The sequence below is a fragment of the Acartia tonsa genome, chromosome 11, assembly GCF_053477335.1.
Source record: "Acartia tonsa isolate MP-2025a chromosome 11, ASM5347733v1, whole genome shotgun sequence".
Taxonomy (NCBI): Eukaryota; Metazoa; Arthropoda; class Copepoda; order Calanoida; family Acartiidae; genus Acartia; species Acartia tonsa.
In genome coordinates this window covers 4,602,013-4,626,835 of record NC_137270.1, presented here as the reverse complement: position 1 = coordinate 4,626,835, position 24,823 = coordinate 4,602,013, and the positions used below count along the sequence as shown (strand labels likewise).

Genomic DNA, 24,823 nt, shown 5'->3' with positions numbered 1-24,823 from the left:
AAAGGAAAAAGAATGTTAAAATTGAGAACAGGGCAGACAAAGATTTTAGTACATTAATGAATTCAAAATAGATATGTGTGTTATAACCTTAACACTATTCAGTATGTAGGTAATCTTTGTTTGACCTGTTTTGATTATCAGAATATTTATCCCTGTCCTTAGGTGTTAATTGATAATTTGGTGCAGATTTAACCATTTTGTGCAAAAGCAGAACAACTATGTCTATAAGTAGCGCAGCATTAAGAATGAGAAAATATCAAAGATTTGTATTATGGGGTTAATTAAGGGCTAAATTTTAAGTCAATTCAGTCAACTTGATTTTAGTATCTTATCAAACCGGACTAAGTATTTTATAGAATATGAGTGCTTTCAAATGTACCTAGTGAGCCCCAATATTTAAAAACCTCCACCAAACAAAAAATAAACCAAAAAATAAAAACAAAACAGAAAAAAATAAAACTATCTGGTAACCAAACAAGCACTAAGACAAATTTTACTAAAATTGATTTATTTTTTAAAATGTCCCTATACAAATATCAAAGACTTTACAAGATCATTAACTTTTCAAAAGCTAATCTTTAAACCAAACGCATGATAAATAAATGTAAATAACATGTACAATTAGGCCAAGTCCTGTATAGAGCCTAGGGAAAAAAGTAACCCCCATGTCCTATTGGGTTGTTTTTTTAGCCAATAAAGGTATTCTCTGTAAGATAGGTATATTTCCTATTTTTTTTAAATTTTGTAAAGCTACTCATAAACAGTATGATAAATGTAACAGTGACTTGCTTTATCCATGTAACTTACTAAGAACCAATCAAAATATCTTAAAAGGTTCTATCAAATTTAAATTATTCTAAAATATTCAAAGAGCTTAAAACATGAAGAAAGAAAGAGTTACTTTTTCCAGAGACTATTTAAATAAATACTGTATGTTTAAAATTCAACTAAAATGCTTTATGATTAAATCATTATCATGTGTAAATAAAACAACTGCACTGACAAATTTTCTTTTAATTAATTGGGAAGGAAGGGAAAAGTTACTGAAAAAGAATAGTACATGACAGCCAAAATTTGTAGTATAGAAAAAAAAGGAAAATTAAAAATATTAAGATATAAAATTTTAAAATCTCCCCCTCCCTCCCCCCCTCGCTCCAAGGAAAATATTTGAGTAAAGGTACTATGTATGTAAAATATAAATATTAAATAATATAACTATTTAGATATTGAATTTTCCCTGGTAGAATTGTGACCTCATGTCCTGGTTCACCACGCCGTTCTGAAATTGTATTGTCCTTGTTATTGATAATGATAAAAGTGATGTTTGATGGTTTACCTCTCAAAGTAACCATTCAAGCAAAGAACTCCAATTAAAAAATAAAATAAAGCAGTAGATTTTGGGATGTTTGTGTTTAGTTTATATTCAGAATAAGGTAGTCGCTTAGGGTTAAGGCACAACAGGCATAAGGTCCCAAATGGCTAAGGCCCCACGCAGGTGCTGGGCACAAAGAAAAAACTAACCCCTCCGTATAAAAATCAAAAAGGGACGGGTCGTACTAATGGACAAATTTTCTTGTTGTTCACGCACCCAAGGATAGGTAAACGAAGAAAAATAACTTTCTGTTTCAAACATTCAGTATTCTTTACAATTTAGAATGTTTGTTTGTACAGCAAGGCTATTAAAAGTGCACCCGCGCAATGGATATAGAATATATGAGGATATTAAGAAAGGAGAAAAATTTTCGTCAATTTAGGTTGCTAACATGGACATCACTTATTAAAGTAGGAGGGGAGGAAATTTGGTTAATAAGGGGAGGGGGGGGGGGGGTGATTTTAGCCATTAAAAAGAGTACTATCCACGAACCAGAGCAAGTTATTCTAAGCATCTTCCAGCATTGACCCATAGTACTTTTTTAGTGAATATACTAGGATTATGTTTAATATTTGTTTATCGACTAAAGAGTAAGGTTTCACCTTGGTTTTATATGAAAAAAACTTTAAAAATGTAAAGCAATTTTTAAAGTAATATCGTCGAATGCTTTGTTGAGTTCAAAGGACAAAATAAAATAACACTGCAGAAAAGCATCAAATGTTGTGAATTGCAAAAGTACATTAATTAAACTGTTTACAATTTACCAACCCTTTTTCTAAATATACATTTTTAATTACAATAATATACTTTTGTGTCAAAGCTTTTAGTTAACAGTTTGAACTCATCAAAACATTCGATGATATTGCACCAAACATTGCTTAACATTTCAAAGTTTGTTTCATATAAAACCATGGTGAAACCTAACTTTTTAGTCGATAAAGCAAATATTAAACATATACCTAGTATATTTACTAAAAAAATACTATAGGTCAATGCTGGAAGATGCTTAGAATCACTTGCTCTGGTTCGTGGATAGTCCTCTTTCACTATATTAAGTACATGATATTCTTGCATAAGATCCAAGTAATATAATAAATCCATTACCCGCGCAATTATGGACGTCTACGGTCTTGTTGGAAAACTAAACTAACCTGCGGCATAATATTGGAGTTTAAGGCCATTTGATTGTACTGTTGTTGTTGTGTTAACTGTTGCTAAAATAAATAAAAAACATTTTACGATCATGGAAAGAGAACGACGTAGTGGGTTTCATCGTATTTTCACAGAAGTTTTTGAAAGGTTATGTTAGATTAGGTTTGGTAAATCAATGTTATTAATTGCACAGCAGGGTTAGAACTCCCTGCAGGGGCTAGAAGTAGGAGAAAAGATACTGTGAAAATACGAAGAAACAGGCTACTTCGTTTTCTTTCCATGATCCATATTTTATCTAATTTATGAAATTTGTTTTGTAATACAAAAATTTGTGTGTAATAACTGTAAATACATAGTTAAAGCATTAGTTAAAATGCTAAAAATTTAGGAGGAGGCCACAACACAGACAAACTATTCAAGGACCTTTCAATAAGAGATGTTTTATTACTATATAAATAGTAATTTAAGTACCTACCTAATCAAAACAATACATTAGGCTGTCTACAAGACATATAATTTGAAAAGGAGGTATTTATTTATTTTTCTCTGATATTAGTACTTGACAAAATAGTTCATACCCCCCCCCCCCCCCCCAACTGTTATGAGTTACCTGGTACATATTATTAGCCTGTTGGTTGGCCATACCCCCCTGCTGCATCATTCCCATGCCACCCACAATTCCACGGGGAGATGTCATCTGCCCCTGTGGGGACATTGTTGTGCCCCCCATTCGTGGTGATGTATTTACCTTAACATAAAATAAGGTTTTTATCTGCGGGACAGTTTTTTCGTCAGTCGGAAATGCCCATAAGGAGACTTTTTAAAGAACACTAGAGGCTGCGAACCCTACTTCTAAAGTTTCTGTATTCGAAAATTTGAAAAAAATAGCCTAAAACCAACCCAAACTTAAGTTAAAAAATAAAATAGCCTATAGCCATCCTTAGACTTATGTAAATCTCAGAGAGAACTCAGTCGGTTCAGTAGTCTTTAAAATATCAAGATTCAGACAAAAAGTACTTTATATTATAGGACTAAGGTAAATTATTCTTCTAACTAGCTAAAAGAGACACAAGAAAAAGTATGCCTTGGCCAGTTATCAGTTACAGCTTATTTCCACACAATGCAATTAAGTTCAGAAATATCCAGCAAGATTGAATATTGTAACACTAACAATATCTTAAGGAATAAAACAATAGAAGATAAATTGTTGTTTACAACCCCTTTGTGATTTGAACATTACTAGTTTGTATCAACCAATCAATAGGTAGTAAAAGTTCCTAAAGTTTTTAAGCTAACAAATGATACAGAGTGTTTATTAAACTTTAGAGACCAGTATACTATTCGCTCCCTGTAAAATTAAAAGAAAATCTTTCCATCACCCATTGTCCTATCCCTGGATGTTTTACCTGCTGGTGCATGGAGTTGGATGGAGAGGTTTGAATATGGTGGTGGGAGGGAGAGGAACCTATATTCATTCCAGAGCTTTTATCATCTGAAAAGTGACAGCTTTATTAATCTGGGTGTAATAAACAAGTAATAAGAAATAGGATTGAATTTGGGGGTGGCGGTTTCCCTCAAATTAAATGTTCAAGCACAGAGTCAGAAGACACCCCCTCATATCTTGAAATAAATTGAAACTAAGGGGTTGACTAGTGTTAGTTTTTCTGTTTTTTTTTTAGTCAGGTAAGTTTAGGTTTTATTGGTTACTGGGTAGCCCCGCAGGGGTAGGGTTCTTCCCCGGGGATGGAAAGGAAAAAATACTTTCCCTTATTTTCAATAAGGGGGGGGGGGGTTAATGCAACCATCTCGTAATTAATGATTAAATGGCACTTAGAATTCGAATTTCGATCAGAAATTTTGCATGAATAATCCTTGGTAGGTCTATTTTCCCTAAATCGAACAAAAAGTTGGAAAAGTAACGGCTAACGGCTGGCGGCTCAGCTGTTTTGCCATTTTATTACTATCTTAAGAGCAAAAAAGTCACGAAACCTATTTTCACATAATACTTTTTCTCACTCAAAAACCTTATCAAACGGTTCTAGCTGGTAGCTGTTGGTACTAGAAATTTAAAAAATGGTTATTGCTATCATTTAACATAAATTAAACCAAAAATCTGTTTCAAAAAGTTGATTCCTACGTTATTAATGATGAATTTGCCTTGAAAATAGGAAAAAACGGCTGAGCCGCCAGTCGTTACTTTCCAACTCTTTGTTCGATTTAGGGAAAATAGACCTACCAAGGATTACACATGAAAAATTTTAGATAGAAATTCGAATTCTAAGTGCCATTTAATCACTGATTACGAGATGGTTGCATTACCCCCCCCCCCTTTATAATAAAGAGAGACAGACACTATATAGGGCAGGCTTCATTTGTGGCGATTAGTAAAAGAAATTTTTCCTAATTGTGTTATGCACAATACATTGTATTAATAGCAGATAAAGGAATTAATTGCGCGAGTTATTGAGACGAAATTTCAAAAATTTACAAAATATCCATTGCAAGCTCATAAAGTAAAGTAATCTTTATGCTGGCTTTTCATTTCTTTCATAGAGAAATCGAAGGATGTTGTGATAGGAACAAAATAAAAGACTTACGTGCTCCATAGTAGCTGTCATTATAAATATTCTTGACATTAATATTTCCAGGGTTCACCACTCCAGTATTTGTTATATGCGTCTAAACAAGTTTCAAGTCAAATCTAAGAAATTCATAATAAATTGTACGGTCATTTTAAAAAAGAAATGGACCCTAATTCTAAAAAAGACTTTTATGATTTTCTCAGAGCTTTTGCATGTTCTATCTTATGATGACTGAATATCTACTCTTTAACTCGCATTGTCCTTTAGTCCATTTCTTTTTAAGTGCTTCGATTCTTATAGATGTTATTGTTCCCAGCCTTGCGTTGCGTTTAAAACTTTGGGTAGGTTCTTATACAAAATTTTAATTCGTTGAATTATACGTTTTTTTTTTACAAAGATTTGACTTAAGACCTGATGTTGAGTAGCTCCAACGGTGCTTGACATCTGTTTTATCGCATCCCTTCCGTACTGCTGAGATTTCTTACTCCCGGTCAGGTTGGGGCTTGTCTGGTGGGTTACTCCACCTACAAAGTAAAATGCTGGATAAATAATAAATATAGTGTACTCTTAAGATGTGAGAAGTAAGTTAAATATCCAACAAATATTAACACTAAAAGACGAGTTTCACCGTCCAACAAAATAGCTTTAAACCACCACAGGACAAGTATCTATATTCCTTGAAGAATAAAGTTCAATCAGTTCAGCGGTTACCGAGATCCTAAGCTTCAGGAAGTCAGACAGACATCGTTCTACTTTGTCTTATAGATATGGAGTAAACCTACCTAATAAAAACGAACCTTGGTTAGAAGAATTCTGAGAATGTGTAGTGGTAGTTTGTCTAATTCCAGGTATGGCCGCTACAGGTTTACTAGAATAACCACTAGAGGATGTCATCAACTGATTCACATTTCCTGTAAAAATTGAAAATACAGCAAAAAAAACAATTTATCCTCTTGTGTTTTTTTTTATTTCTTACCTACACACACAGATTTCCCTTTCTTTTTGTGGAGTTTTCCCTTTGCTTTCCAGAACACATAAATCCAAGAAACATTAAGGGATAAACAATGAAAGATATATCAAAATATCAATAAACAAAACTAGCCCTTATGTAGATTAAAATTATTGATTGGACACTATAAGTTTGGAGCAGTGTTGCGGATCCGCATTGATTGTATGCGGATCCGGATCCTCCAAATTTGGTCAGTGCGGATCCGGATCCGACCAGATCCGGATCCTTGACAATAAAAATAAAATCACCGACCAGGGGTACACGAAAAGGGAAGGGAAGATTATATACAATGTGAGAGAGAAGAGTGTGGGAGTGAATCAGCTGATCTTAACAAGGTTACCAGATATTTTAAAATTTGTAAGTGACTATTTTATATAAATTTAGGTAGATTTTACATAAATTTATACCCCAGGATCCGGATCCGCATTTTTTTGCGGATCCGGATCCTTGGACTCAAAAAAATGCGGATCCGGATCCGCAACACTGGTTTGGAGTAAAATAAAGATATGATGTTGATTTTTGGTATTACCTGCAGAAGAATTATTATAGGTACTGTTCCCACTTCCAGATCTTGAAACATTCACCAAAGTGTCGCCAACTCCTGATTGGTTGTTGTACTGACTCTTGGCCTGTGATTGGTTGGCGGCACTAACTTGAGAGAAATTGCCGCTACTGGCCTGTGATTGGCTGTACTGTTTCTGGTTGCTAGACGGTGATTGGATGAATGATTGTTGGTTGTTGACAGATCTTATTGTTGATGGACTTGTTTGATTGTAGGTGCTCTGTTGAGTTGATCTACTACACAAAATTAAAGTTAAAAGTAAAAGTATGTATAATTATGTCCATAAGCAGCGCATTGATGACGTAACATTAACTTAAATAAAAAAGAACATACTAAATTATTAGGTACCTATGAAACTTCATTAGGAATAGTCAGAAATAGACAAGGTAATAAGGAGTAGATAAGTTCTGATGAGAATGTGAGTCTATTTTTCAGTTATATGGACATAGATATAATACTAAAACAAGGCAGACAACATCCATCAGAAGCGAAGCATAAAACATGATTGACAAAAAACCAGTGAATTAAGATTGATAGGAAATCACGAAACATTCAGCAAAATATTTTTATTTTTTTTGTCTCATGACCGACAGACTGACAAGAGTAGCCTCGCTCCTTATCTTTTTTTATCCTAAGGCTGTTCATTATTCAGTATAGGCACTCCCAACAAAAATATATTACTGCCTCACCTGGAATTGAGATCAGTTGATGTTTTGGACATGACAGCTGTTGAATGCACAGGCGGTGAAGTTAATGAAGCTATGAAATTTGCCAGTTCAGATGTGAATAAGCCAAGGGTCACAACTTAAAGGACGACTCCCCTTCCCCCATAAAAGAATTAAGACAAGGAAGAGAACAATAGCAGAAATATGAATCTTTTCTCTATATTCCCATAATATTTACTGGCTATAAAAAGAAAAGCTACCTATCATTAATCCTTCCCCTTAATGATTAACAATTGGTAGCTTTTAAGATTAGGAAGGCTAGGTTGGAAAAGGAAAATGCACAAATATCTTTTTAAAACAAAAACTTTGGAAGGTAGGTAGGTACAAAGAGAGTAATTTTATTTATTATAATTGGGAAGGAAGAATAAATAAATGCATAAAGCTACCAAAGGAAATATTTCAATGAAAACAAATAAGACAAAAATCGTAAATTGTCCAATGCTACTCTAGACTAACTGGGAAAAAATTGAAGGATTATGACTATTCAAGAAAAATAAACTCTCTGTCTCCATAGAAAATAATATACTTTAATTTACAACAGGAAAAAATTGTGAAAGTTTGATAATTTTTAAAAACTTGGGCTTAAGGTATTCATTTTTGAACTGGTAATTGCCTATGGAATGTGGCAATACTGATGATGGTTTAGGTGAGATGGACACAGCAGGTCCTGATGAACTTGCTGATGTTGTAGAAGATTTCTCTGGCAACATCCAGGAGTACCTGTTTACATAGTTTTTAAATGCGATGCTTTTACCTCATAACTAAGCTGGTGAAATAAAAACAAATAGAGCTTATCGTTAACTTGGGCATGTTAGAATGGTCCTATCGCTTTAAAATTTACACAATGATCCCTGAAGAACAGTTTAGTACGATTAAGAAAGTGTAGCAACTCTAATCTGTACCAGAAATTTAATCAAAGGTTTTAAAACTTTTTTGATAATATTTTTGTTTGCTATAATTATTTGCATTACCTACCTACCTACTTTAATAATGATTTCTAGTAAATTTGAAGATTACTTACGTAGTATTTTTGCTATTGTTTTGGCTTGAGCTTGTTGAATTCACAGTAACAGTTCCTCCTTAATAAAATTATGTCATTGGATATTCATTAGACTTACAGCTAATTCCTTGTTATCTTAAAAGTAATAAGGTTTTTTTGTCTGAAGCTTACGAATAAACTGATTTGAGTTTTTCTTTATGAGAAGGTTCACATAGGTTTATGGATTGTTTTCAATATTCAATTGATATTGAAGCCCTAAATGATTGTTTATCTGGATATATCTCCTTCCTATGCATGATAACATTACAGTCAACACAACAACAATATGTTTAATCAGGGGTGTATATTCTACATGAGATTCCCTGCTCGGGGGGGGGGGGGGGGGGGGGGAATAAAAAATAAGTGGTTGGAGAGAAAAAAATGTAAAAATTAAGAAAACTGAAAACATTTTTTCCATTTCCCCCCCCTCCTTGGTGGAAAAAAACAAAAAAAAATGTGTGGTAGGAGGGATAAAATAAATAAAATATAGAGTTCTTTAAATATTTTTCCATTTCCCCCCCTTCTTGGTGAGAAAAAAACTAGGGGAAAAAAATAAACAATTTTGTAGCAGGGGAAAAAAAATAAATCTTGTGCAGAATATACACCCCTGTGTTTAATGCTAACCTGATGAAGAAATCCGTGTTATGGATATAGACTGAGAAACTTGATTATACATTGTTGTACCTTAATAATAAAATTGATAATAAATTAAAAATTATTCAGGAATAATCGCGAATTACCTACAAAACAACAGGGATGGCAATTTGAGACATTTTAACAAATTTTTATTGTGATATTTGGGCTAAAACCCATGACTTGTCCAAGACCGAATCTCAGTCAACCTTGCTTAAGAAACGTAGTGATTAGGATTGAACAAAAAACTATAGGAACATTTTCGACTGACAGACCAAAACATACAAAATTTGTAGATTAACTACTATACTACCTATGTAAGGTAGAAATATTTCATCTCGTTTTAATTTAGTACCTTGTGATGTACTAGGGCTGTACTTTGTAATGCTGGCCTGTTGTCCACTTGAAGGTACAGGTTTTGTACTATTTGTACTTTTCTGTGGCACAGACGAAAGTACACTTGTCTTTACACTAAAAAAAAAGTTTCATTTTATATAACTTGATCAAAGAAATAGTTATAGCAATGAATCATTACCTTGTGGTCGCTTAAAAAGATCTAAAAAAAAATATGAAAAAACCGGTTGTACATGAAATAGGGCTTCATGTTTTGACGGAATTGTGGGTGGGATAGTTCCCCCCCCCCCCCCCTAGGAAAACCAAATTCAAATATTTTTCTTTAAATTCCGTGTTGTGTTATCAAAGAGTTTGTTGTCCGTTGGATAAAAGCAGGGGTGTATATTCTGCATGGGATCCCACGCTCAGGGGGGGGGGGGGAGGGAATAAAAAATAAGTGGATGGAGGGAAAAAATGTAAAAATTAAGAAAACTGAAAACCTTTTTTCTATTTCCCCCCCCCCCCTCCTTGGTGAAAAAAAAATAAAAAATGTGTGGTAGGAGGGATAAAACAAATAAAATAGAGTTCTTTAAATATTTTTCCATTTTCTTGGTGAGAAAAAACTAGGGAGGAAAAAAAAAAAAATTTGTAGCCGGGGAAAAAAATAAATCTTGTGCAGAATATACACCCCTGGATAAAAGTAAAGCGGATTATGGATAAAAAATCATGGTTAAGCAAAACTGGCAAATAAGTTTCCTGAGCTGCACCATAAAGACAAAAATACAAGAGGAGAAGGACAATGGCATTTAAAAAGAATACCTGGTAGATTCAGATTTCTGGTTGTCAGCTTGTGTAGAGCTGGGGCTTGGTTGGGGGGAGGATGATTTACTCAAACTATCAAATATTTTCAATAAATAAATACTTTTTACTTTCAGAAATTTCTTATATACCTAACCTTTGTATGTGAATTTTATATTTTTATTAAATTGTCGTCAAATATTTATCCCAAGAACAACTTTTAGTCTTCAGTTTAAAGTTTCAGCCAGTCAAAAAAATTTGTTTCTCTAATAACTAGACTGAAAAAGTTTGCTGTTATTGTTTCCAACTTGGAAAATATTGCAGCAGTGCTTGTATTGTATATGTGATTTATTGCTATGTTTTATTTATTGTTGTAAGTTTAATTAAAATTATATTCTATCTTGTTCTAAATGTTGTGTAGTTTATTTCTTATTTGAATATGGTTTGCGTTACTGGATTTTATTATGTTGACATTTCATAGTAAACTTTTACCTATAGGGTTTTTTTATATGTTTAATTGCAGATTGTACTTAAGTAGCTTAAAGATGAATTAGTTAAGTGTTGGTGTTGGCAGCGTATAAAGAACCTGTTCCATAAAGGTATTTGGTGGTTATTTCAGCAAGATCTTTTTTTTCACTGGCCAAAAAAATGTAGGTAAAATTGTTATATTATGGCCATCTAGGTTTAAAAATATGTTTATTCATTGACTATTTTCCTGAGAGCATTACTAAGATTCTGTTTTACTTTATCTGTCTTACTCTTATAACAAGCATTCGCCAAGTCGTTCAGTTGAGCCTGAAAATAACAAAATTGTAGATAGAATCCAAAAGTAGGTCCCCAAAATTTTGATCAACATTTTATCAAAGGCTTTTTTATTTTGAGGTCTAGGATGATTTATGATTGGTTATACAGATTCAGAATGAGAGTTCGTCCATTGCTCCTTCACTATATATTTCTGTAAGACTATTGATAGACTATTATCTGTTGAAATAGCAGACAGATGAATCGAAATCCAAATAATATCTCTTTTAAAAAAATTAAAATCCTTAGACAACGGCAGGTAAATAACCCACTTCTCCCCCCCCCCCAAAAAAAAAAAATATAGCATAAAATTCTGGCTTATTAAAATAGCTATTAATCTTACTTAAATTGGTTATTAATAAATTGAATCCCCTCCCACCTTGCCTTTTTAATTATAAAAGGTGTCCCATTTAAATTACCTCCAAGTCGACGAATTCTGGTGGTTTAGGTGAACTTTTTCCAACTTGTCCAACTGGCACAACTGTTTTTACTTTTCTTTCAGCCTTAAAAAAAAAGATTAGTCAAGTCCAAGTTTTTGTATATTGCCTAGATTACATGTTTAAAATATACCTACCTAGTCTAAATGACTTATGTATTGAACTGCTGTTGATTCCTTAATAGTGTTGAGTGTTTGCTTTATTCTTTTAACAGGGGTGTATATTCTGCACAAGATTTATTTTTTTTCCCCTGCTACAATTTTTTTTATTTTTCTTCCCCCCCCCCTAGTTTTTTCTCACCAAGCAGGGAAAAAATGGAAAAATATTTAAAGAACTCTATATTTTATTTATTTTATCCCTCCTACCACACATTTTTAAAAGTTTTTTTCACCAAGGAGGGGGGGGGGGGGGATGGAAAAAATGTTTTCAGTTTTCTTAATTTTTACATTTTTTCCCCTCCAACCACTTATTTTTTATACCCCCCCCCCCCTTTGAGCAGGGGATCCCATGTAGAATATACACCCCTGTCTTTTAATAAAGAGTACCCATTTATATTATTTAGACGTATTAAAACAAAATAAATAGCCTACAGAAAAAATCTGTCTAAAACAAATACTGGAAAGAAACTAAATGGAGATTAGAAAGTACCAAAACATTTTTTCAACTATTTATTTATGAAGTAAGCACGGTTTCATGTACACGAAAATAAAACCTGTTGTCTTCAGGTTATTAAAGTTACCTTTAGATCTTTCTTGTCCCCACTGCTGCTTTCACTGCTCGAGGAAGATGACCCAACAGCCGGCTTCGCAACTGTCGTTGGTTTGCTTGTTATTACGGTAGTTACGGATGTTTTACCTGAGTTGTGGACATGTAATTTTTAAAACAAAGGGAGGGTTTGAAACCAAAACTTCAGGAGTTCAACTTAAAAAAAGATTTACAGCACTGAAATTTGAAATGACAGTCGCTTTAAAGAGGTACAATGTGGGACTGTGAAGAAAAGTTGGCGAAACCGCCGTTTCCCGCCAAAAAATATTCGGCGATAGCGGCGGTTCCACCGCCGTTTCTTCACAGTTCCATATTGTACCTCTTTAAAACAACTGCCATGCCAAATCTCAGAGCTGTAACTCTATATTTAGTTGAGTTCCTTTGACTTTTAGTTTTGGTTTCAAAATGTGTCACTTCTGCCTCCCCCCTTTATTGGCTTAAATTTCTCCTTAGATTAATTTCGGTTAAGGGTAAGTGGGTTAAACTAAACTGAGCATTACTTTTGTTCTGTTCAAAAAACACAATGTTTCAACCCAAACATTGAAAGTTTTGTTGCAAAAGAAAAAAAAATTTGTCTTTTTTTAACCCCAGAAATTTAAGTAGGTATTTATTTTTTGGAGGGGGAATTTCAAAAGAGAGTGGATGGGGGGATCGTTAGTTTAGCCAGCTACAAGATTTACTTTATTAGAGTTCATGATAATCTGGTGTAAGATCAAAGTAATATTAAAACCATTTCCCTACTTGTTTAAGTAAATATAAAATCACATGTCCCTGAATTAACAACGGCAGGGGAAGATTTGACAGTAATATTATTACTATTGCTGACTTTGAGAACCGGAGAGGAGGTGGTGCCGCCGTTACTGCTTATCTTAGTCGCCTTCACTCCTGATATAAATAAAAGGTTAACACAATGGATATAGAATACATGGATATTCTGAAATTTGTTGTCAATTTAGTTCGCTAATATCATTTATTGGTCCGTTTGTTCCTCCAGTAGGATAGGATGGGTTAAAGGGGTTGATGGGTGGTATTGTTTTTTTTTAGCCAGCAGCGAGTATCATTTAATAAGAGTACATGAAAAATATAATACAACAACTAAAAAAATCACTTTTTGGGTGTGTAATGTAAAAAATTACCCGATTTAGTAAAAGATCGGACATTGAGCCAATTGTCTTAGGGGATTTTAGAGTTTATTTGGATGGGATGTCACGTGGAAGGAACTAACACTAAACTCCCTACCCCAGAAATTTTGAAGGTGACTGTAGCACCCCAAAAGAGAGACGGTCCTTTACTTTCTCCCATATTATATCCCTTGTAAATATAAAGAGCAAAATACCTGATGTTATAATGATTGGTGAGCCGCGGATGCCGACAGTTTCACCGGAGCTACTATTCGCAGCTGCTTTAGTCGCCGACAGCTGGATAGGCGAAGATGTGCCACTGCTAGATTTTCCTGATGAGCTTTCGGATTTAGCCTTCATGGTGGATACTGTGGTCTTTTTATCTGATAATTTATTTGATAAATCATTACCTACCTACATGATTGGAAGAGGAGAACTTAATGAAATTTTTTATGTTTTGATGCAATAATTTAAAGATAAAGGATCTCACTAGGTATACAGATATGGTTCTCCTTTACAATGCAGCTTCTCATAAAGGTCCAGCGAAGATTAATAACTATTATGGGGGTAAAAATGACTTTAAAAAATTACTCACAACCCCCAAAGAAAAACATTTTTAATTCTTTTTAAAACTAAGATCCAGGGTGGAGGAACGACTTATCCCACCACCCAACCTACTCTTTTATGTGAACCTAGAGGCCTGAAGGGGCGTAGCTGCTAGTTTGAAATGCAGGGGTGTATATTCTGAATAAGATTCATTTTTTCCCCTGCTGCAAATTTTTTTTATTTTTTTTCCCCCTCCTAGCTTTTTCCAGCAAGGAAGGAAATAACATGGAAAAATATTTTCAAAACTCTTTATTGTATTCATATTATCCCCCCTCCCACATATTCTTTTTTTTCACCAAAAAGGTGAGAAAAATGGAAAAAATGTTTTCAGTTCTCTTAATTTTTACACCCCCCCCCCCCCCCCCCAACCACATATTTTTTATTTTTTTACCCCCCCCCCCCCTCAGCAGGGTCAAATTTGAAAATATACACCCCAGTAGTAATGTATATTTTATCAAACATTCCTGTGCTGGATTTAGAAGAATTGTTGCTCATATTCACAGGCGTGGTCTTCTCTACTTTCTTTCCTACAGAATTTCCTGTAAACAAGAAAAAGTTGCACCACTGAAAGTTATTAAATATTTTACAAGAAAAATTGAGTTTAAGAAAGAGGGGAGGAGAGGGAGAGTAGTGGAAAAAGAAAAGGAGAAATAAGAAAAAACTCAGACCTCTATCTTTCATAGTCTTAGAGAAGATAACATTTTTGTTAACTTACTCTATAAAACGGACGTGTGGACAGACTGAACTAAGCTATAGAGTAACTATGCCACTAAGAATGAAATTGTCTTGTACAAACATTGATCATGGATAAAAAAATGTTTAGTTATCAAAGTTGGAAATAAATACGTAGGACAAGCCTAACATCCCAAAATTAACAATAAACGGTATCCACTACAAACGAATAATTTGACCGACCTTGCTCATAGAAAAGCTTTGGTTCTAAAGGGCTAAGATACCAACCTTGCGGTTTTTCCTCTCTTTCCGGGCTATCAATAATGGTCAGCACTTTAATTTCTTTCTGAGCTGGCTTTGTCTTGATTATTTTTATTTCCTAAAACAAAATAGTTTTTAGGGATGGGTCATCGGGGAATTAATTCGTCGTACCCTAAAGCTAAAAGGATATCTACCTATTCGTAGCTCATCCACAGCTTAAAATCAAAAGTAAAAAGTAGGGTGAATGTCTAGATTATTTCTTTAAAATATTAGGATCAGAATCAGCTGTAGAACTCAATTTATGCAGTTAAGAGTTATAGAGAAAGGTCGTGTAATCAAGGGGCTTTAAAGTCTTCAACAGACCCATTTGAAAATGAAGTTCTGAACCTGAGTTAATGTACTTAAAAATTTAAATGATAGGCCTTAAAGTATCAAAATCTAAAAAAGATAGCTAAGTACCACCAAGCTAAATGCAATAAAACTTACATTAGAATTTTGTTTATTTTTCTTAGGTCCAGAGTTTATTGGAGTTGTGATCATCCTTGCCTTTGTATGCTTAACCTAAATTATTTTACATGAAAATATTGAAATTTTGTCTCAAATGTTGTAACTGTCATGTTATCACACAATAAAATTTATCTCAGTACCTAACTAGATTTTTTTAAATGAGAGCAAGTGATTCTAAGCACCTTCCAACAGAAATATAAAGCTTGCTTTTTATTGATGAATGTACCAGATTTCTGTTAATTATAGTAAATGAACTAAATCATAAGGTTAATATAAAAAGACGTACCTTAGCTACCTTAGCTTTTTTGGCGTGCAGAACGGGAATTCCACCGACGGGAGGCGGTTTTTTCTCCTTCTTTATTTTGGCACTTTTTGTTTCCTTTCCCGAATCATCAGAATCAGTATCAGATATTTCATACACTGCTTGACTGTTATTCTGAATAGATAGATAAATCAAGATGAGACAGGCTGTAAAACTTGTGGAGTATAATACAGTTAGCTAATACCAGGGATCTTAAGGTAAAACACAATGATAGTAAACTTTCAATGGCCTAGATACTTGGAGGGCTTTGTTATAATCATGATTGGTTCGTAACTACAATCAATGTTTCATCTTTTTTACCAATAATTTGAATCCACAGAAGTGGTAATTTTGTCCATCACAACTGGGATTGTTATATTTTTACACCAATTTATATTTAACTGTCTTAAACCAAAAGATCCATTCCTAATTTTAAAGAAAACAAGTTTACTCTAAAAATCCATTTTGGAAATTGAATACAGACAATAAGATTAAACAAGGATGACAACATCCATAAGTAGCGAAGCACAAAAAATCGTCGATTGGAATACGTAGATTTAAAAGGTTTTTAATAAAATCAAGAATAGATTTATTGGATAAAATAAACATGAAACCTTGTTTTATTTTGCATGATGACGATGGTCAAAGTAAATTATAATGGGAAAAATTATTTTGATACAGATATCCCATAAAAGTTTGAAAATTGCATCAAAATATACAAAGATATGGGGAAATATGTAAAACATATAAAAATAGCCAAAAACCTGATAAAAGGCAGTCTGGCCGTCATAGTTGTTTTATTAAAACGACAAAAAGTTTAATTTTCAAATCCTTAACTTAAAAATTTGGAAAATCGACCCATATACACTGAAGATATGGAAAAAAGTGTTAAATATATAATAATAGCCTAAAACCTGCTAAAAAGGCAGTCTGGCCGTCATGGTTATTTTGTTTAAAAGACGGGAAATTTAATTTTGATATATAAAACTGAAAAATTTTGAAAATCGGACTATAAACATTGAAGATATGGAGAAAACTGTTAAATATATAAAAAAAACAGCCTAAAACCTGCTAAAAAGGCAGTCTGGCCGTCATGGTTGTTTTCTTTAAAAGACGGAAAATTTAATTTTGATATCTATAACTGAAAAAATTTTGAAAATCGGACCATAAACACTGAAGATATAGAGAAAAATGTGAAAAATATAAAAAATAGCCTAAAAACTGCTGAAAAGGCAGTCTGGCCTTCATGGTTGTTCCTTTCAACGACGGGAAATTTAATTTTGATATCTGTAACTGAAAAAATTTTGAAAATCGGACCATAAACACTGAAGATATGGAGAAAAATGTGAAAAATATAAAAATAGCCTAAAACCTGCTAAAAATCGGTCCGAACGCCAATGATGTTTTATAGTCAATTGTGCTCCTTAATGATGGGAATGTTGTCAAAAAATTTCAGCATTCTATCTTTTATAGGAGCTGAGTAAATCCCATTTCCCCCATAGCGTTACGGACTGACTGACTGACTGACGGACAAAGTGAATTATAGAGTAGCTTCGCTACTAACAAAGTGAATTATAGAGTAGCTTCGCTACTAAAAAGATAAGACAAGATAAAATAAAAACAAGCTTAGATAATCTTTTTACAAAAACTCCAATTCTTGTTTTTTTTTATATTCTACAACATAGCACATTTCCTGAATCTTATTTTGAATAAATCCAAATATTATTCGAGACACAAAAATAAAACAAATCCCTTAATCCCATCTTACACAATATACAATAATAGCTTACCATATTTGATTTTATGCAGCTTCTATACATATCACATCACATGTATTACAAAGTAGCTTGATGTCTGTCCGTACGACTGAAGCTTAAGATCTTGGTAACCACTAAACCGATTGGATTCTACTCTTCAGGGAATTTATCTACTGGTCCTGTGGTGGTTTTAAGCTATTTTCTCGAAGGGTGGAACACCCCCAACTTCCCAAACCAAAAAATCCCAAATTAAAAAAAAAATATTTGAAATTAGTGGTGGCAGCTCCAGTAGTACTTAATTCTTTTTTAATTACCTCTTGGGGCAAAGCCCCTATAGGCTAGGGGCGAAGCCGCTAGTATGTATTACAAAGTAATTGTGATGTCCGTCAGCCTGTCTATCTTGTCTTTTTTAAAACAAAAGTTTCTTTCCATTGCTTCTGAAAGATTCTTGTTAACTTAAAAAAATTTTACCTTAAACTCCAACAAGCCACTGTTAACGTAAAATCCACCAAGGGCTGTTGTTATTTCCTAAAACAAATGATTATATTTAACACTACAATAAAAATATCATAGGTTTCTTTTAAATTTCTTGCAGTGACTTTGAAATAACAAGGACATTTATGTCCATGAGTAGAGCAGGCTTTACACAAATAAACACATTTAAATATAAAAAAATAAAAATATGCATTCTAATTGCAGTGTGTCAATAGGGCAAGCTTTTCAGTGGAGCTTATCTTAAGTCCAGAGAAGGTTAATAACTACTTTGGGGAGAGCACCTCAACCCCAAAGAGAAATGTCCCTTAAATTTGTATTTCTTTTTCCGTTCTTTCTAAAACTTAAGGTCGACTAACCCACCTTCTTATGTGCCCCTAGGTGCCTTTCTAAAACGACAATGAAATGCAAACCTGTGGCACTTCCTCGTCAAAACATTCAGAATCGTCGATGAATGGGTCATCACGATCATACCCATCGGCCAGATCTTCCATATTTATTCTTCTTTTTGTACCTTCAATCATAGACATGTCAATGGCAATTTTATTAACTTTTGACTGAAACATAATGTGAACACAAATACAAATAATATATAAATTAACGGGCGATGAAAATGAGATTGACAAATAGCTAAATAGTGCTTAAAGTTTAATGTTTTACATAATGTCGTTTCTTTAAAACAATAACAACTATTATTCCATTTCATTTAAAATTTCTATTTTTAAAACTCCTAGAGCCACAAACCTTTCTTCTTTGGTTTGTCAGCGTATTTCTTTTCAAACTTGGCGGCTAATGCTTTCAGTTGGTCTTCGTCATCCGAGGCGTAGGGATCTAATCCTAGAATTAGGAAACATTGTTAATTAAGAACCAAGACAAGGAACTGGCTATATTATACCCGATTTACATATGTACAATCAGAATATGTTTACAAGTAAAAGAAACAGGATCAAATTGTGGAGATTACATAATTCCTTTACCAATATGGCTTCAAAAACGATTAATATCCGCTGGTTTAGAACTGGTTCTCAGCCATTTGGTAAAATCATGTATAGCATCGTATTACGGACAATTTTCCACAAATATTTAAATAAAAATTGATATTAATTTCTGTGGAAATCTGTCTATAAAAAGATAAGATATATTACTATTAACTAGCCAAAGAATCATATAAACGATGAATATTTATGTTTTATATTGGTATCATTCTATTTATTTTACTGGGTTATGAGTAGTAGAAGATATTCGCCGATATGAAATTAAATGTTGATTATGTTAAATTTTAAATTCTAGATTAAAACTTATCCTGAAATATTTCTAGATTGTAATAGGAAAAAAATAAGATTATTTTTACCTCCTCCTGGCTTATCTTTGTCCTGTTCTGTAGAATTTGTGTCATCCTTATTATTTTTGTGTTGCTGAAAATAAAAAGTATAATTAGGCATTCATATTATTATTCAGAATTGAATCCCATACATAGGATTATTTCATCATCCAATAGAGGAATTTTCAATATCAGTTAAGGGGGGGGGGAATGAAATTCAGTACCAAAGTTTGGGAGGGTACTGTGGGCTTGTTTTTAAAGTTATCAACCTAATTCTTTTTGTAGGCTCTCTTATATGACTGGATATACACGTATTTCTTTGAAAATAGAATTTTGGTACTTTCCTTCTAGGGGCTTGTGGAGCAATAGACCCCCCAAAACACTAAAAATATGAGTTCTGAACTTATTTTTAAAGATATCAACCTGATTTTTTTTATAATACTTTTTTTAACATAACCGAATCAACGAACCATTACAGATTTCATTTTGGGACTTTCCTTCTAGGGGCTTGTGGAGCAATAGACCCCCCAAAACACTAAAAATATGAGTTCTGACCTTATTTTTAAAGATTTCAACCTGATTTTTTTTTATAATACTTTTTTAACATAACCGAATCAACGAACCATTACAGATTTCATTTTGGGACTTTCCTTCTAGGGGCTTGTGGAGCAATAGACCCCCCAAAACACTAAAAATATGAGTTCTGACCTTATTTTTAAAGATATCAACCTGATTTTTTTTTAATAATACTTTTTTAACATAACCGAATTAACGAACCATTACAGATTTCATTTTGGGACTTTCCTTGTAGGGGCTTGTGGAGCAATAGACCCCCCAAAACACTAAAAATATGAGTTCTGACCTTATTTTAAAGGATATCAACCTGATTTTTTTTATAATATTTTTTTAACATAACCGAATCAACAAACCATTACAGATTTCATTTTGGGACTTTCCTTCTAGGGCTTGTGGAGCAAAAGACCCCCAAAAACACTAAAAATATGAGTTCTGACCTTATTTTTAAAGATATCAACCAGATTTTTTTATAATACTTTTTTTACATAACCGAATCAAAGAACCATTACAGATTTCATTTTCGGACTTTCCTTCTAGGGTGTAGTGGAGCAAAAGACCCCTAAAACACTAAAAATATGAGTTCTGACCTTATTTTTAAAGATATCAACCTGATTTTTTTAACACTTTTTTAACATAACCGAACTTGGTAACTTTTACAGATTTCATTTGGGACTTTCCTTCTAGAAGCTAGTGGGGCAAAAGACATGCTGTATTTGTTGCAATTGAAAAACCAATCAATAACTAATAGTTTTCTTTTTTTACACTGAATACTTAATTTTTTTCAATTATGTAGATAGTTTTTGACTTTTTTAAATTTTTAAAAATTTGTTAGGATACATCATCATTTTTAGTCTTTGTACAGTATTTCTATACCAAGTATTATGAAACCTTAATCTAGTTGTCTTAATGTAATTTTTTTAAAAAATACTACATAATATTTGAATACTAGCGGCTTCGCCCCTAGCCTCTAGGGGCTGTGCCCCAAGAGGTTTGATCAACCTAATTTTTCGTATTTTAGATTTAAAAAGAAAAAGTAAAAAACAATTTTTTGGGGGGTGGGATGATTTTCATTTTTTGGGGGGGTTGGGGGTGTCCCACCCCCCAAGAAAATAGCTTAAAACCATCACAGGACCAGTAGGTATATACCCTGAAGAGTAGAGCCCAATCGGTTCAGTGGTTACTGAGATCTTAAGCTTCAGACGGACAGACAGACGGACAGACGGACAGACAGACAGACAGACATCGTTCTACTTTGTATTATAGATGACTGTGAATTGATTCAAGCGCATTTTCATTGGACCCTAGAAGGAAATCAAAATCTGTAATGATTACATAGTTCATTTATGTGAAAAAATTTCACATTAAAAAAATATTTTTAGTGTTTTGCTTCACTAGCTTCTAGAAGGAAAGTCCCAAAATTAAATCTGTAAAAGTTACCAAGTTCAGTGTTAAAAAAGTGTTTTTAAAAAATCAGGTTGATATCTTTAAAAATAAGGTCAGAACTCATATGTTTAGTGTTTTGGGGGGTCTTTTGCTCCACTAGTCCCTAGAAGTAAAGTCCCAAAATGAAATCTGTAATGGTTCATTAAGTCAGTTGTTAAAAAAGTTTTCTTTAAAAAATCAGGTTGACATCTTTAGAAATAAGCTCAGAACTCCTATTTTTAATGTTTTTTTTGGAGTCTTTTGCTCCACTAGCTCTAGAAGGAAAGTCCCAAAATGAAATCTGTATTGTTTCATAGATTTGGTTATGTTAAAAAAGTATTATTGGTTATGTTAAAAAAGTATTATAAAAAATCGGGTTAATATCTTTAAAAATAAGCTCAGAACTCATATTTTTATTGTTTTTGGGATCTTTGCTCCACTAGCCCCTAGAAGGTAAGTCCCAAAATGAAATCCGTAATGGTTTCTTAGTTCGGTTATGTTAAAAAAGTATTATTTAAAAAAAAACAGTTTGATATATTTAAAAATAAGCTCAGAACTCATATTTTTAGTGTTGGGGTCTTTTGCTCCACAAGCCCCTAGAAAGAGAGTCCTAAAATGAAATTTGTAATAGTACGTAGATTTTGGGGGTCTTGCTCCACAAGCCCCTAGAAGGAAAGTACCAAAATGAAATCCGCAATGGTTTCTTCAATTTTCTTTTAGTGTTTTTTTGGAGTCTTTTGCTCCACTAGCTCTAGAAGGAAAGTCCCAAAATGAAATCTGTAATGGTTCGTTGATTCGGTTATGTTAAAAAAGTATTATTGAAAAAAATCAGGTTGATATCTTTAAAAATAAGGTAAGAACTCATATTTTTAGTGTTTTGGGGGGTCTATTGCTCCACAAGCCCCTAGAAGGAAAGTCCCAAAATGAAATCTGTAATGGTTCGTTGATTCGGTTATGTTAAAAAAGTATTATAAAAAAAATCAGGTTGATATCTTTAAAAATAAGGTCAGAACTCATATTTTTAGTGTTTTGGGGGGTCTATTGCTCCACAAGCCCCTAGAAGGAAAGTCCCAAAATGAAATCCGTAATGGTTTCTTCAATCGGTTATGTTGAAAAAGTATTATTTTTAAAAAATCAGGTAGATATCTTTAAAAATAAGGTCAGAACTCATATTTTTAGTGTTTTTTGGGGTCTTTTGCTCCACAAGGCCCTAGAAGAAAAGTCCCAAAATGAAATCTGTAATGGTTCGTTGATTCGGTTATGTTAAAAAGTATTATTAAAAAAAATCAGGTTGATATCTTTAAAAATAAGGTCAGAACTCATATTTTTAGTGTTTTGGGGGGTCTATTGCTCCACTAGGCCCTAGAAGGAAAGTCCCAAAATGAAATCTGTAATGGTTCGTTGATTCGGTTATGTTAAAAAAGTATTATAAAAAAATCAGGTTGATATCTTTAAAAATAAGTTCAGAACTCATATTTTTAGTGTTTTGGGGGGTCTATTGCTCCACAAGCCCCTAGAAGGAAAGTGCCGAAATTCAATTTTCAAAGAAATACGTGTATATCCAGTCATATAAGAGAGCCTACAAAAAGAAATAGGTTGATAACTTTAAAAACAAGCCCACAGTACCCTCCCAAACTTTGGTACTGAATTTCATTTCCTATAAGTGTACAAACTTCCCCCCCCCCCTTAACGTTTTTGATGCTGATGCTTAATATTTAAGTGAACAAAATTAACTGCTTGCAGTTATTGCTTTATTTCGCCCTAATAAAACAAAGCTTCTCTAAAACAAAATGATAACCTAATAAATATAACAAGTGGCTGCGCCTCTGTCATCTACGGTCTTTGTATTAGGACGGGGGGGGGGGGGGTTGGAGAAAAAAAAGCCCGAAACCATAACAAGACTTGTGCCTTGAAATATATCATTTCTTTCTACTAAAAAAATGTATTATTACCTTAGCAAGTAAATCATACCAACTGATTTCTGTATATTTCTCCTTGTCTTTACTAATATCCACCTTAAAAAATTGAGATATTTTTATTATTATTAGGTATATACCTATTGCAATTAAAAACATACAAAGACAGTTTAATGCAAGATAAACAAGTTATTTGTCCCCAAAATACGACAAAATCATAAAAAAGTTTTGCGTGTAGGGGGAAAATGAATATAACTTCCATTAACAAATAAAAATTGATTAAATACCTGACATCTTACAGTTTTCTTCTCCTTGGCCTTTTTCTTTTCGCCCGGGTTGGGCATTAACTCGTTCATGTTTACCAATGTCTGTCTGTATACCTACCTGTTGAATTATCTGGAAATAAAAATTATCAATGTTAAGTATTTACTTTAGTATAAAAAGTATGTTTCATTTTTTAGAACCATTTAAACTTAAAGATTTTGGGTGATGTAGAAGTGATTACGTACGGTACTTGGAAATATCGTTTATTTATCAAGGTATATTGATGTTTAAACTATATATCAATAATATAAATAAACGGAACTTACGAAACACGTTTGAATTAGTTTTTTATTATGTGTGATGAGTGAGTAAATTGAGTTTAAAAAATAAAAATAACGCAGCTTTTAGTTGAAAAAAAAAGGGGGGGGGTGGGTCAGAAGTAAGCAAATATCAGTATGTGACTACTTAGATTAAATTTAAAAAAAAAAAAAATGGTCAAAAATAATCGAAATGTAATTGTTGCAACTTCTTATGGCATTTGATGTTTGTATATATATAACAGTGTAAATAAAAAAACGATAAATGGATGTATTTTAACGGTCACAAGAAGTATTATATATATTAATGATCCTAAATATATCATATTATGATTTCTCAGTTTAAATTAAATAAATATGAATAATTTTCCATAAACCTAACTATACTAAAAACAAGCAACTTGTCGGACAATCATAAATTACACAAACAATGAATCTTTTATCACTTGCAGTATTGTTATATAACTCTCTTTTCCGGTAAAATATGTGACATGTTCGATTCCCGGTTTTGTTATCGGTTGAAAATACAAAGTAATTATCAAAATAACTATCAATACCCACATATAAAGGGCAAATATTAAATTTTTATTAAAAATCTTTAGTAAGATATGTTTAAGGTGTAAAATCTTATTTTCTTTAAGAAATAATTAATAAATAACAAGAAAAATAACAAAAGCGGAGCGTCACGCGCGGTTTCTATGAAAATGCCGCAATTTTGTATCATCTTTCAATAGAACATGGTCGTCAACACTAATATATACTTTTATTTTAATTGAAAATTCTTTCTTTTATATATATGTTTACAACTTTTCAGCTCATTCTAAGAATATTTGTTTAGATATTTGAATATAGAATAATTTCGGCATCCTTGTCGTACGCGGCAATTATTTACATGGCTTGTAGTAAACCTCAACATTTCAACGAAACTCTTCAATTTACAACAAGCCGTCATTAACCTCTTCCTTCCCCTTTTCAATAATATTTACATTCCATCCTCTTTCCCCTTAAATTGTTGTCTGCTAATAATGTCACAACAATGCGAATATATTTCTAAACTATAAAAGAAATCAAAGCTAGCTTTC

General features: G+C 32.8%; 1 protein-coding gene across 39 annotated transcripts in view; it reads right to left on the bottom strand.

The window, feature by feature from the left end:
- The window catches only part of LOC145332316 (uncharacterized), a 31,619-nt gene extending 8,052 nt beyond the window's left edge, over positions 1–23,567 (bottom strand). For 4 of the 39 annotated variants that reach the window (XR_013884135.1, XM_080177291.1, XM_080177283.1 and 1 more), the window contains exons 1-29: positions 23,448–23,567; positions 23,197–23,259; positions 19,277–19,340; positions 18,670–18,762; positions 18,339–18,439; positions 17,905–17,961; positions 15,662–15,811; positions 15,355–15,429; positions 14,896–14,986; positions 14,403–14,474; positions 13,545–13,715; positions 12,984–13,093; positions 12,183–12,302; positions 11,426–11,509; positions 10,923–11,000; positions 10,227–10,303; positions 9,430–9,545; positions 9,066–9,125; positions 8,424–8,481; positions 8,016–8,122; positions 7,368–7,436; positions 6,645–6,917; positions 5,889–6,017; positions 5,518–5,630; positions 5,122–5,203; positions 3,931–4,016; positions 3,135–3,272; positions 2,524–2,586; positions 1,241–1,279 (exon numbers count right to left, since the gene is read on the bottom strand). Coding sequence is in view for 19 of the 39 variants with exons in the window: in XM_080177291.1 (XP_080033417.1) it covers positions 1,241–1,279; positions 2,524–2,586; positions 3,135–3,272; positions 3,931–4,016; positions 5,122–5,203; positions 5,518–5,630; positions 5,889–6,017; positions 6,645–6,917; positions 7,368–7,436; positions 8,016–8,122; positions 8,424–8,481; positions 9,066–9,125; positions 9,430–9,545; positions 10,227–10,303; positions 10,923–11,000; positions 11,426–11,509; positions 12,183–12,302; positions 12,984–13,093; positions 13,545–13,715; positions 14,403–14,474; positions 14,896–14,986; positions 15,355–15,429; positions 15,662–15,811; positions 17,905–17,961; positions 18,339–18,439; positions 18,670–18,762; positions 19,277–19,340; positions 23,197–23,259; positions 23,448–23,516 (2,808 nt within the window). In the remaining 20 variants the exon portion in view is untranslated. Of the gene's footprint in view, positions 1–494; positions 671–881; positions 999–1,181; positions 1,280–2,523; positions 2,587–3,134; positions 3,273–3,930; positions 4,017–5,121; positions 5,204–5,517; positions 5,631–5,888; positions 6,018–6,644; positions 6,918–7,366; positions 7,437–8,015; positions 8,123–8,423; positions 8,482–9,065; positions 9,126–9,429; positions 9,546–10,226; positions 10,304–10,922; positions 11,001–11,425; positions 11,510–12,182; positions 12,303–12,983; positions 13,094–13,544; positions 13,716–14,402; positions 14,475–14,895; positions 14,987–15,354; positions 15,430–15,661; positions 15,812–17,904; positions 17,962–18,338; positions 18,440–18,669; positions 18,763–19,276; positions 19,341–23,196; positions 23,260–23,447 lie in introns of those variants that run through there. The other 35 variants (XR_013884150.1, XR_013884154.1, XR_013884155.1 and 32 more) reach the window with 35 other exon arrangements.
- Between the last annotated feature and the right edge of the window lie 1,256 nt (positions 23,568–24,823).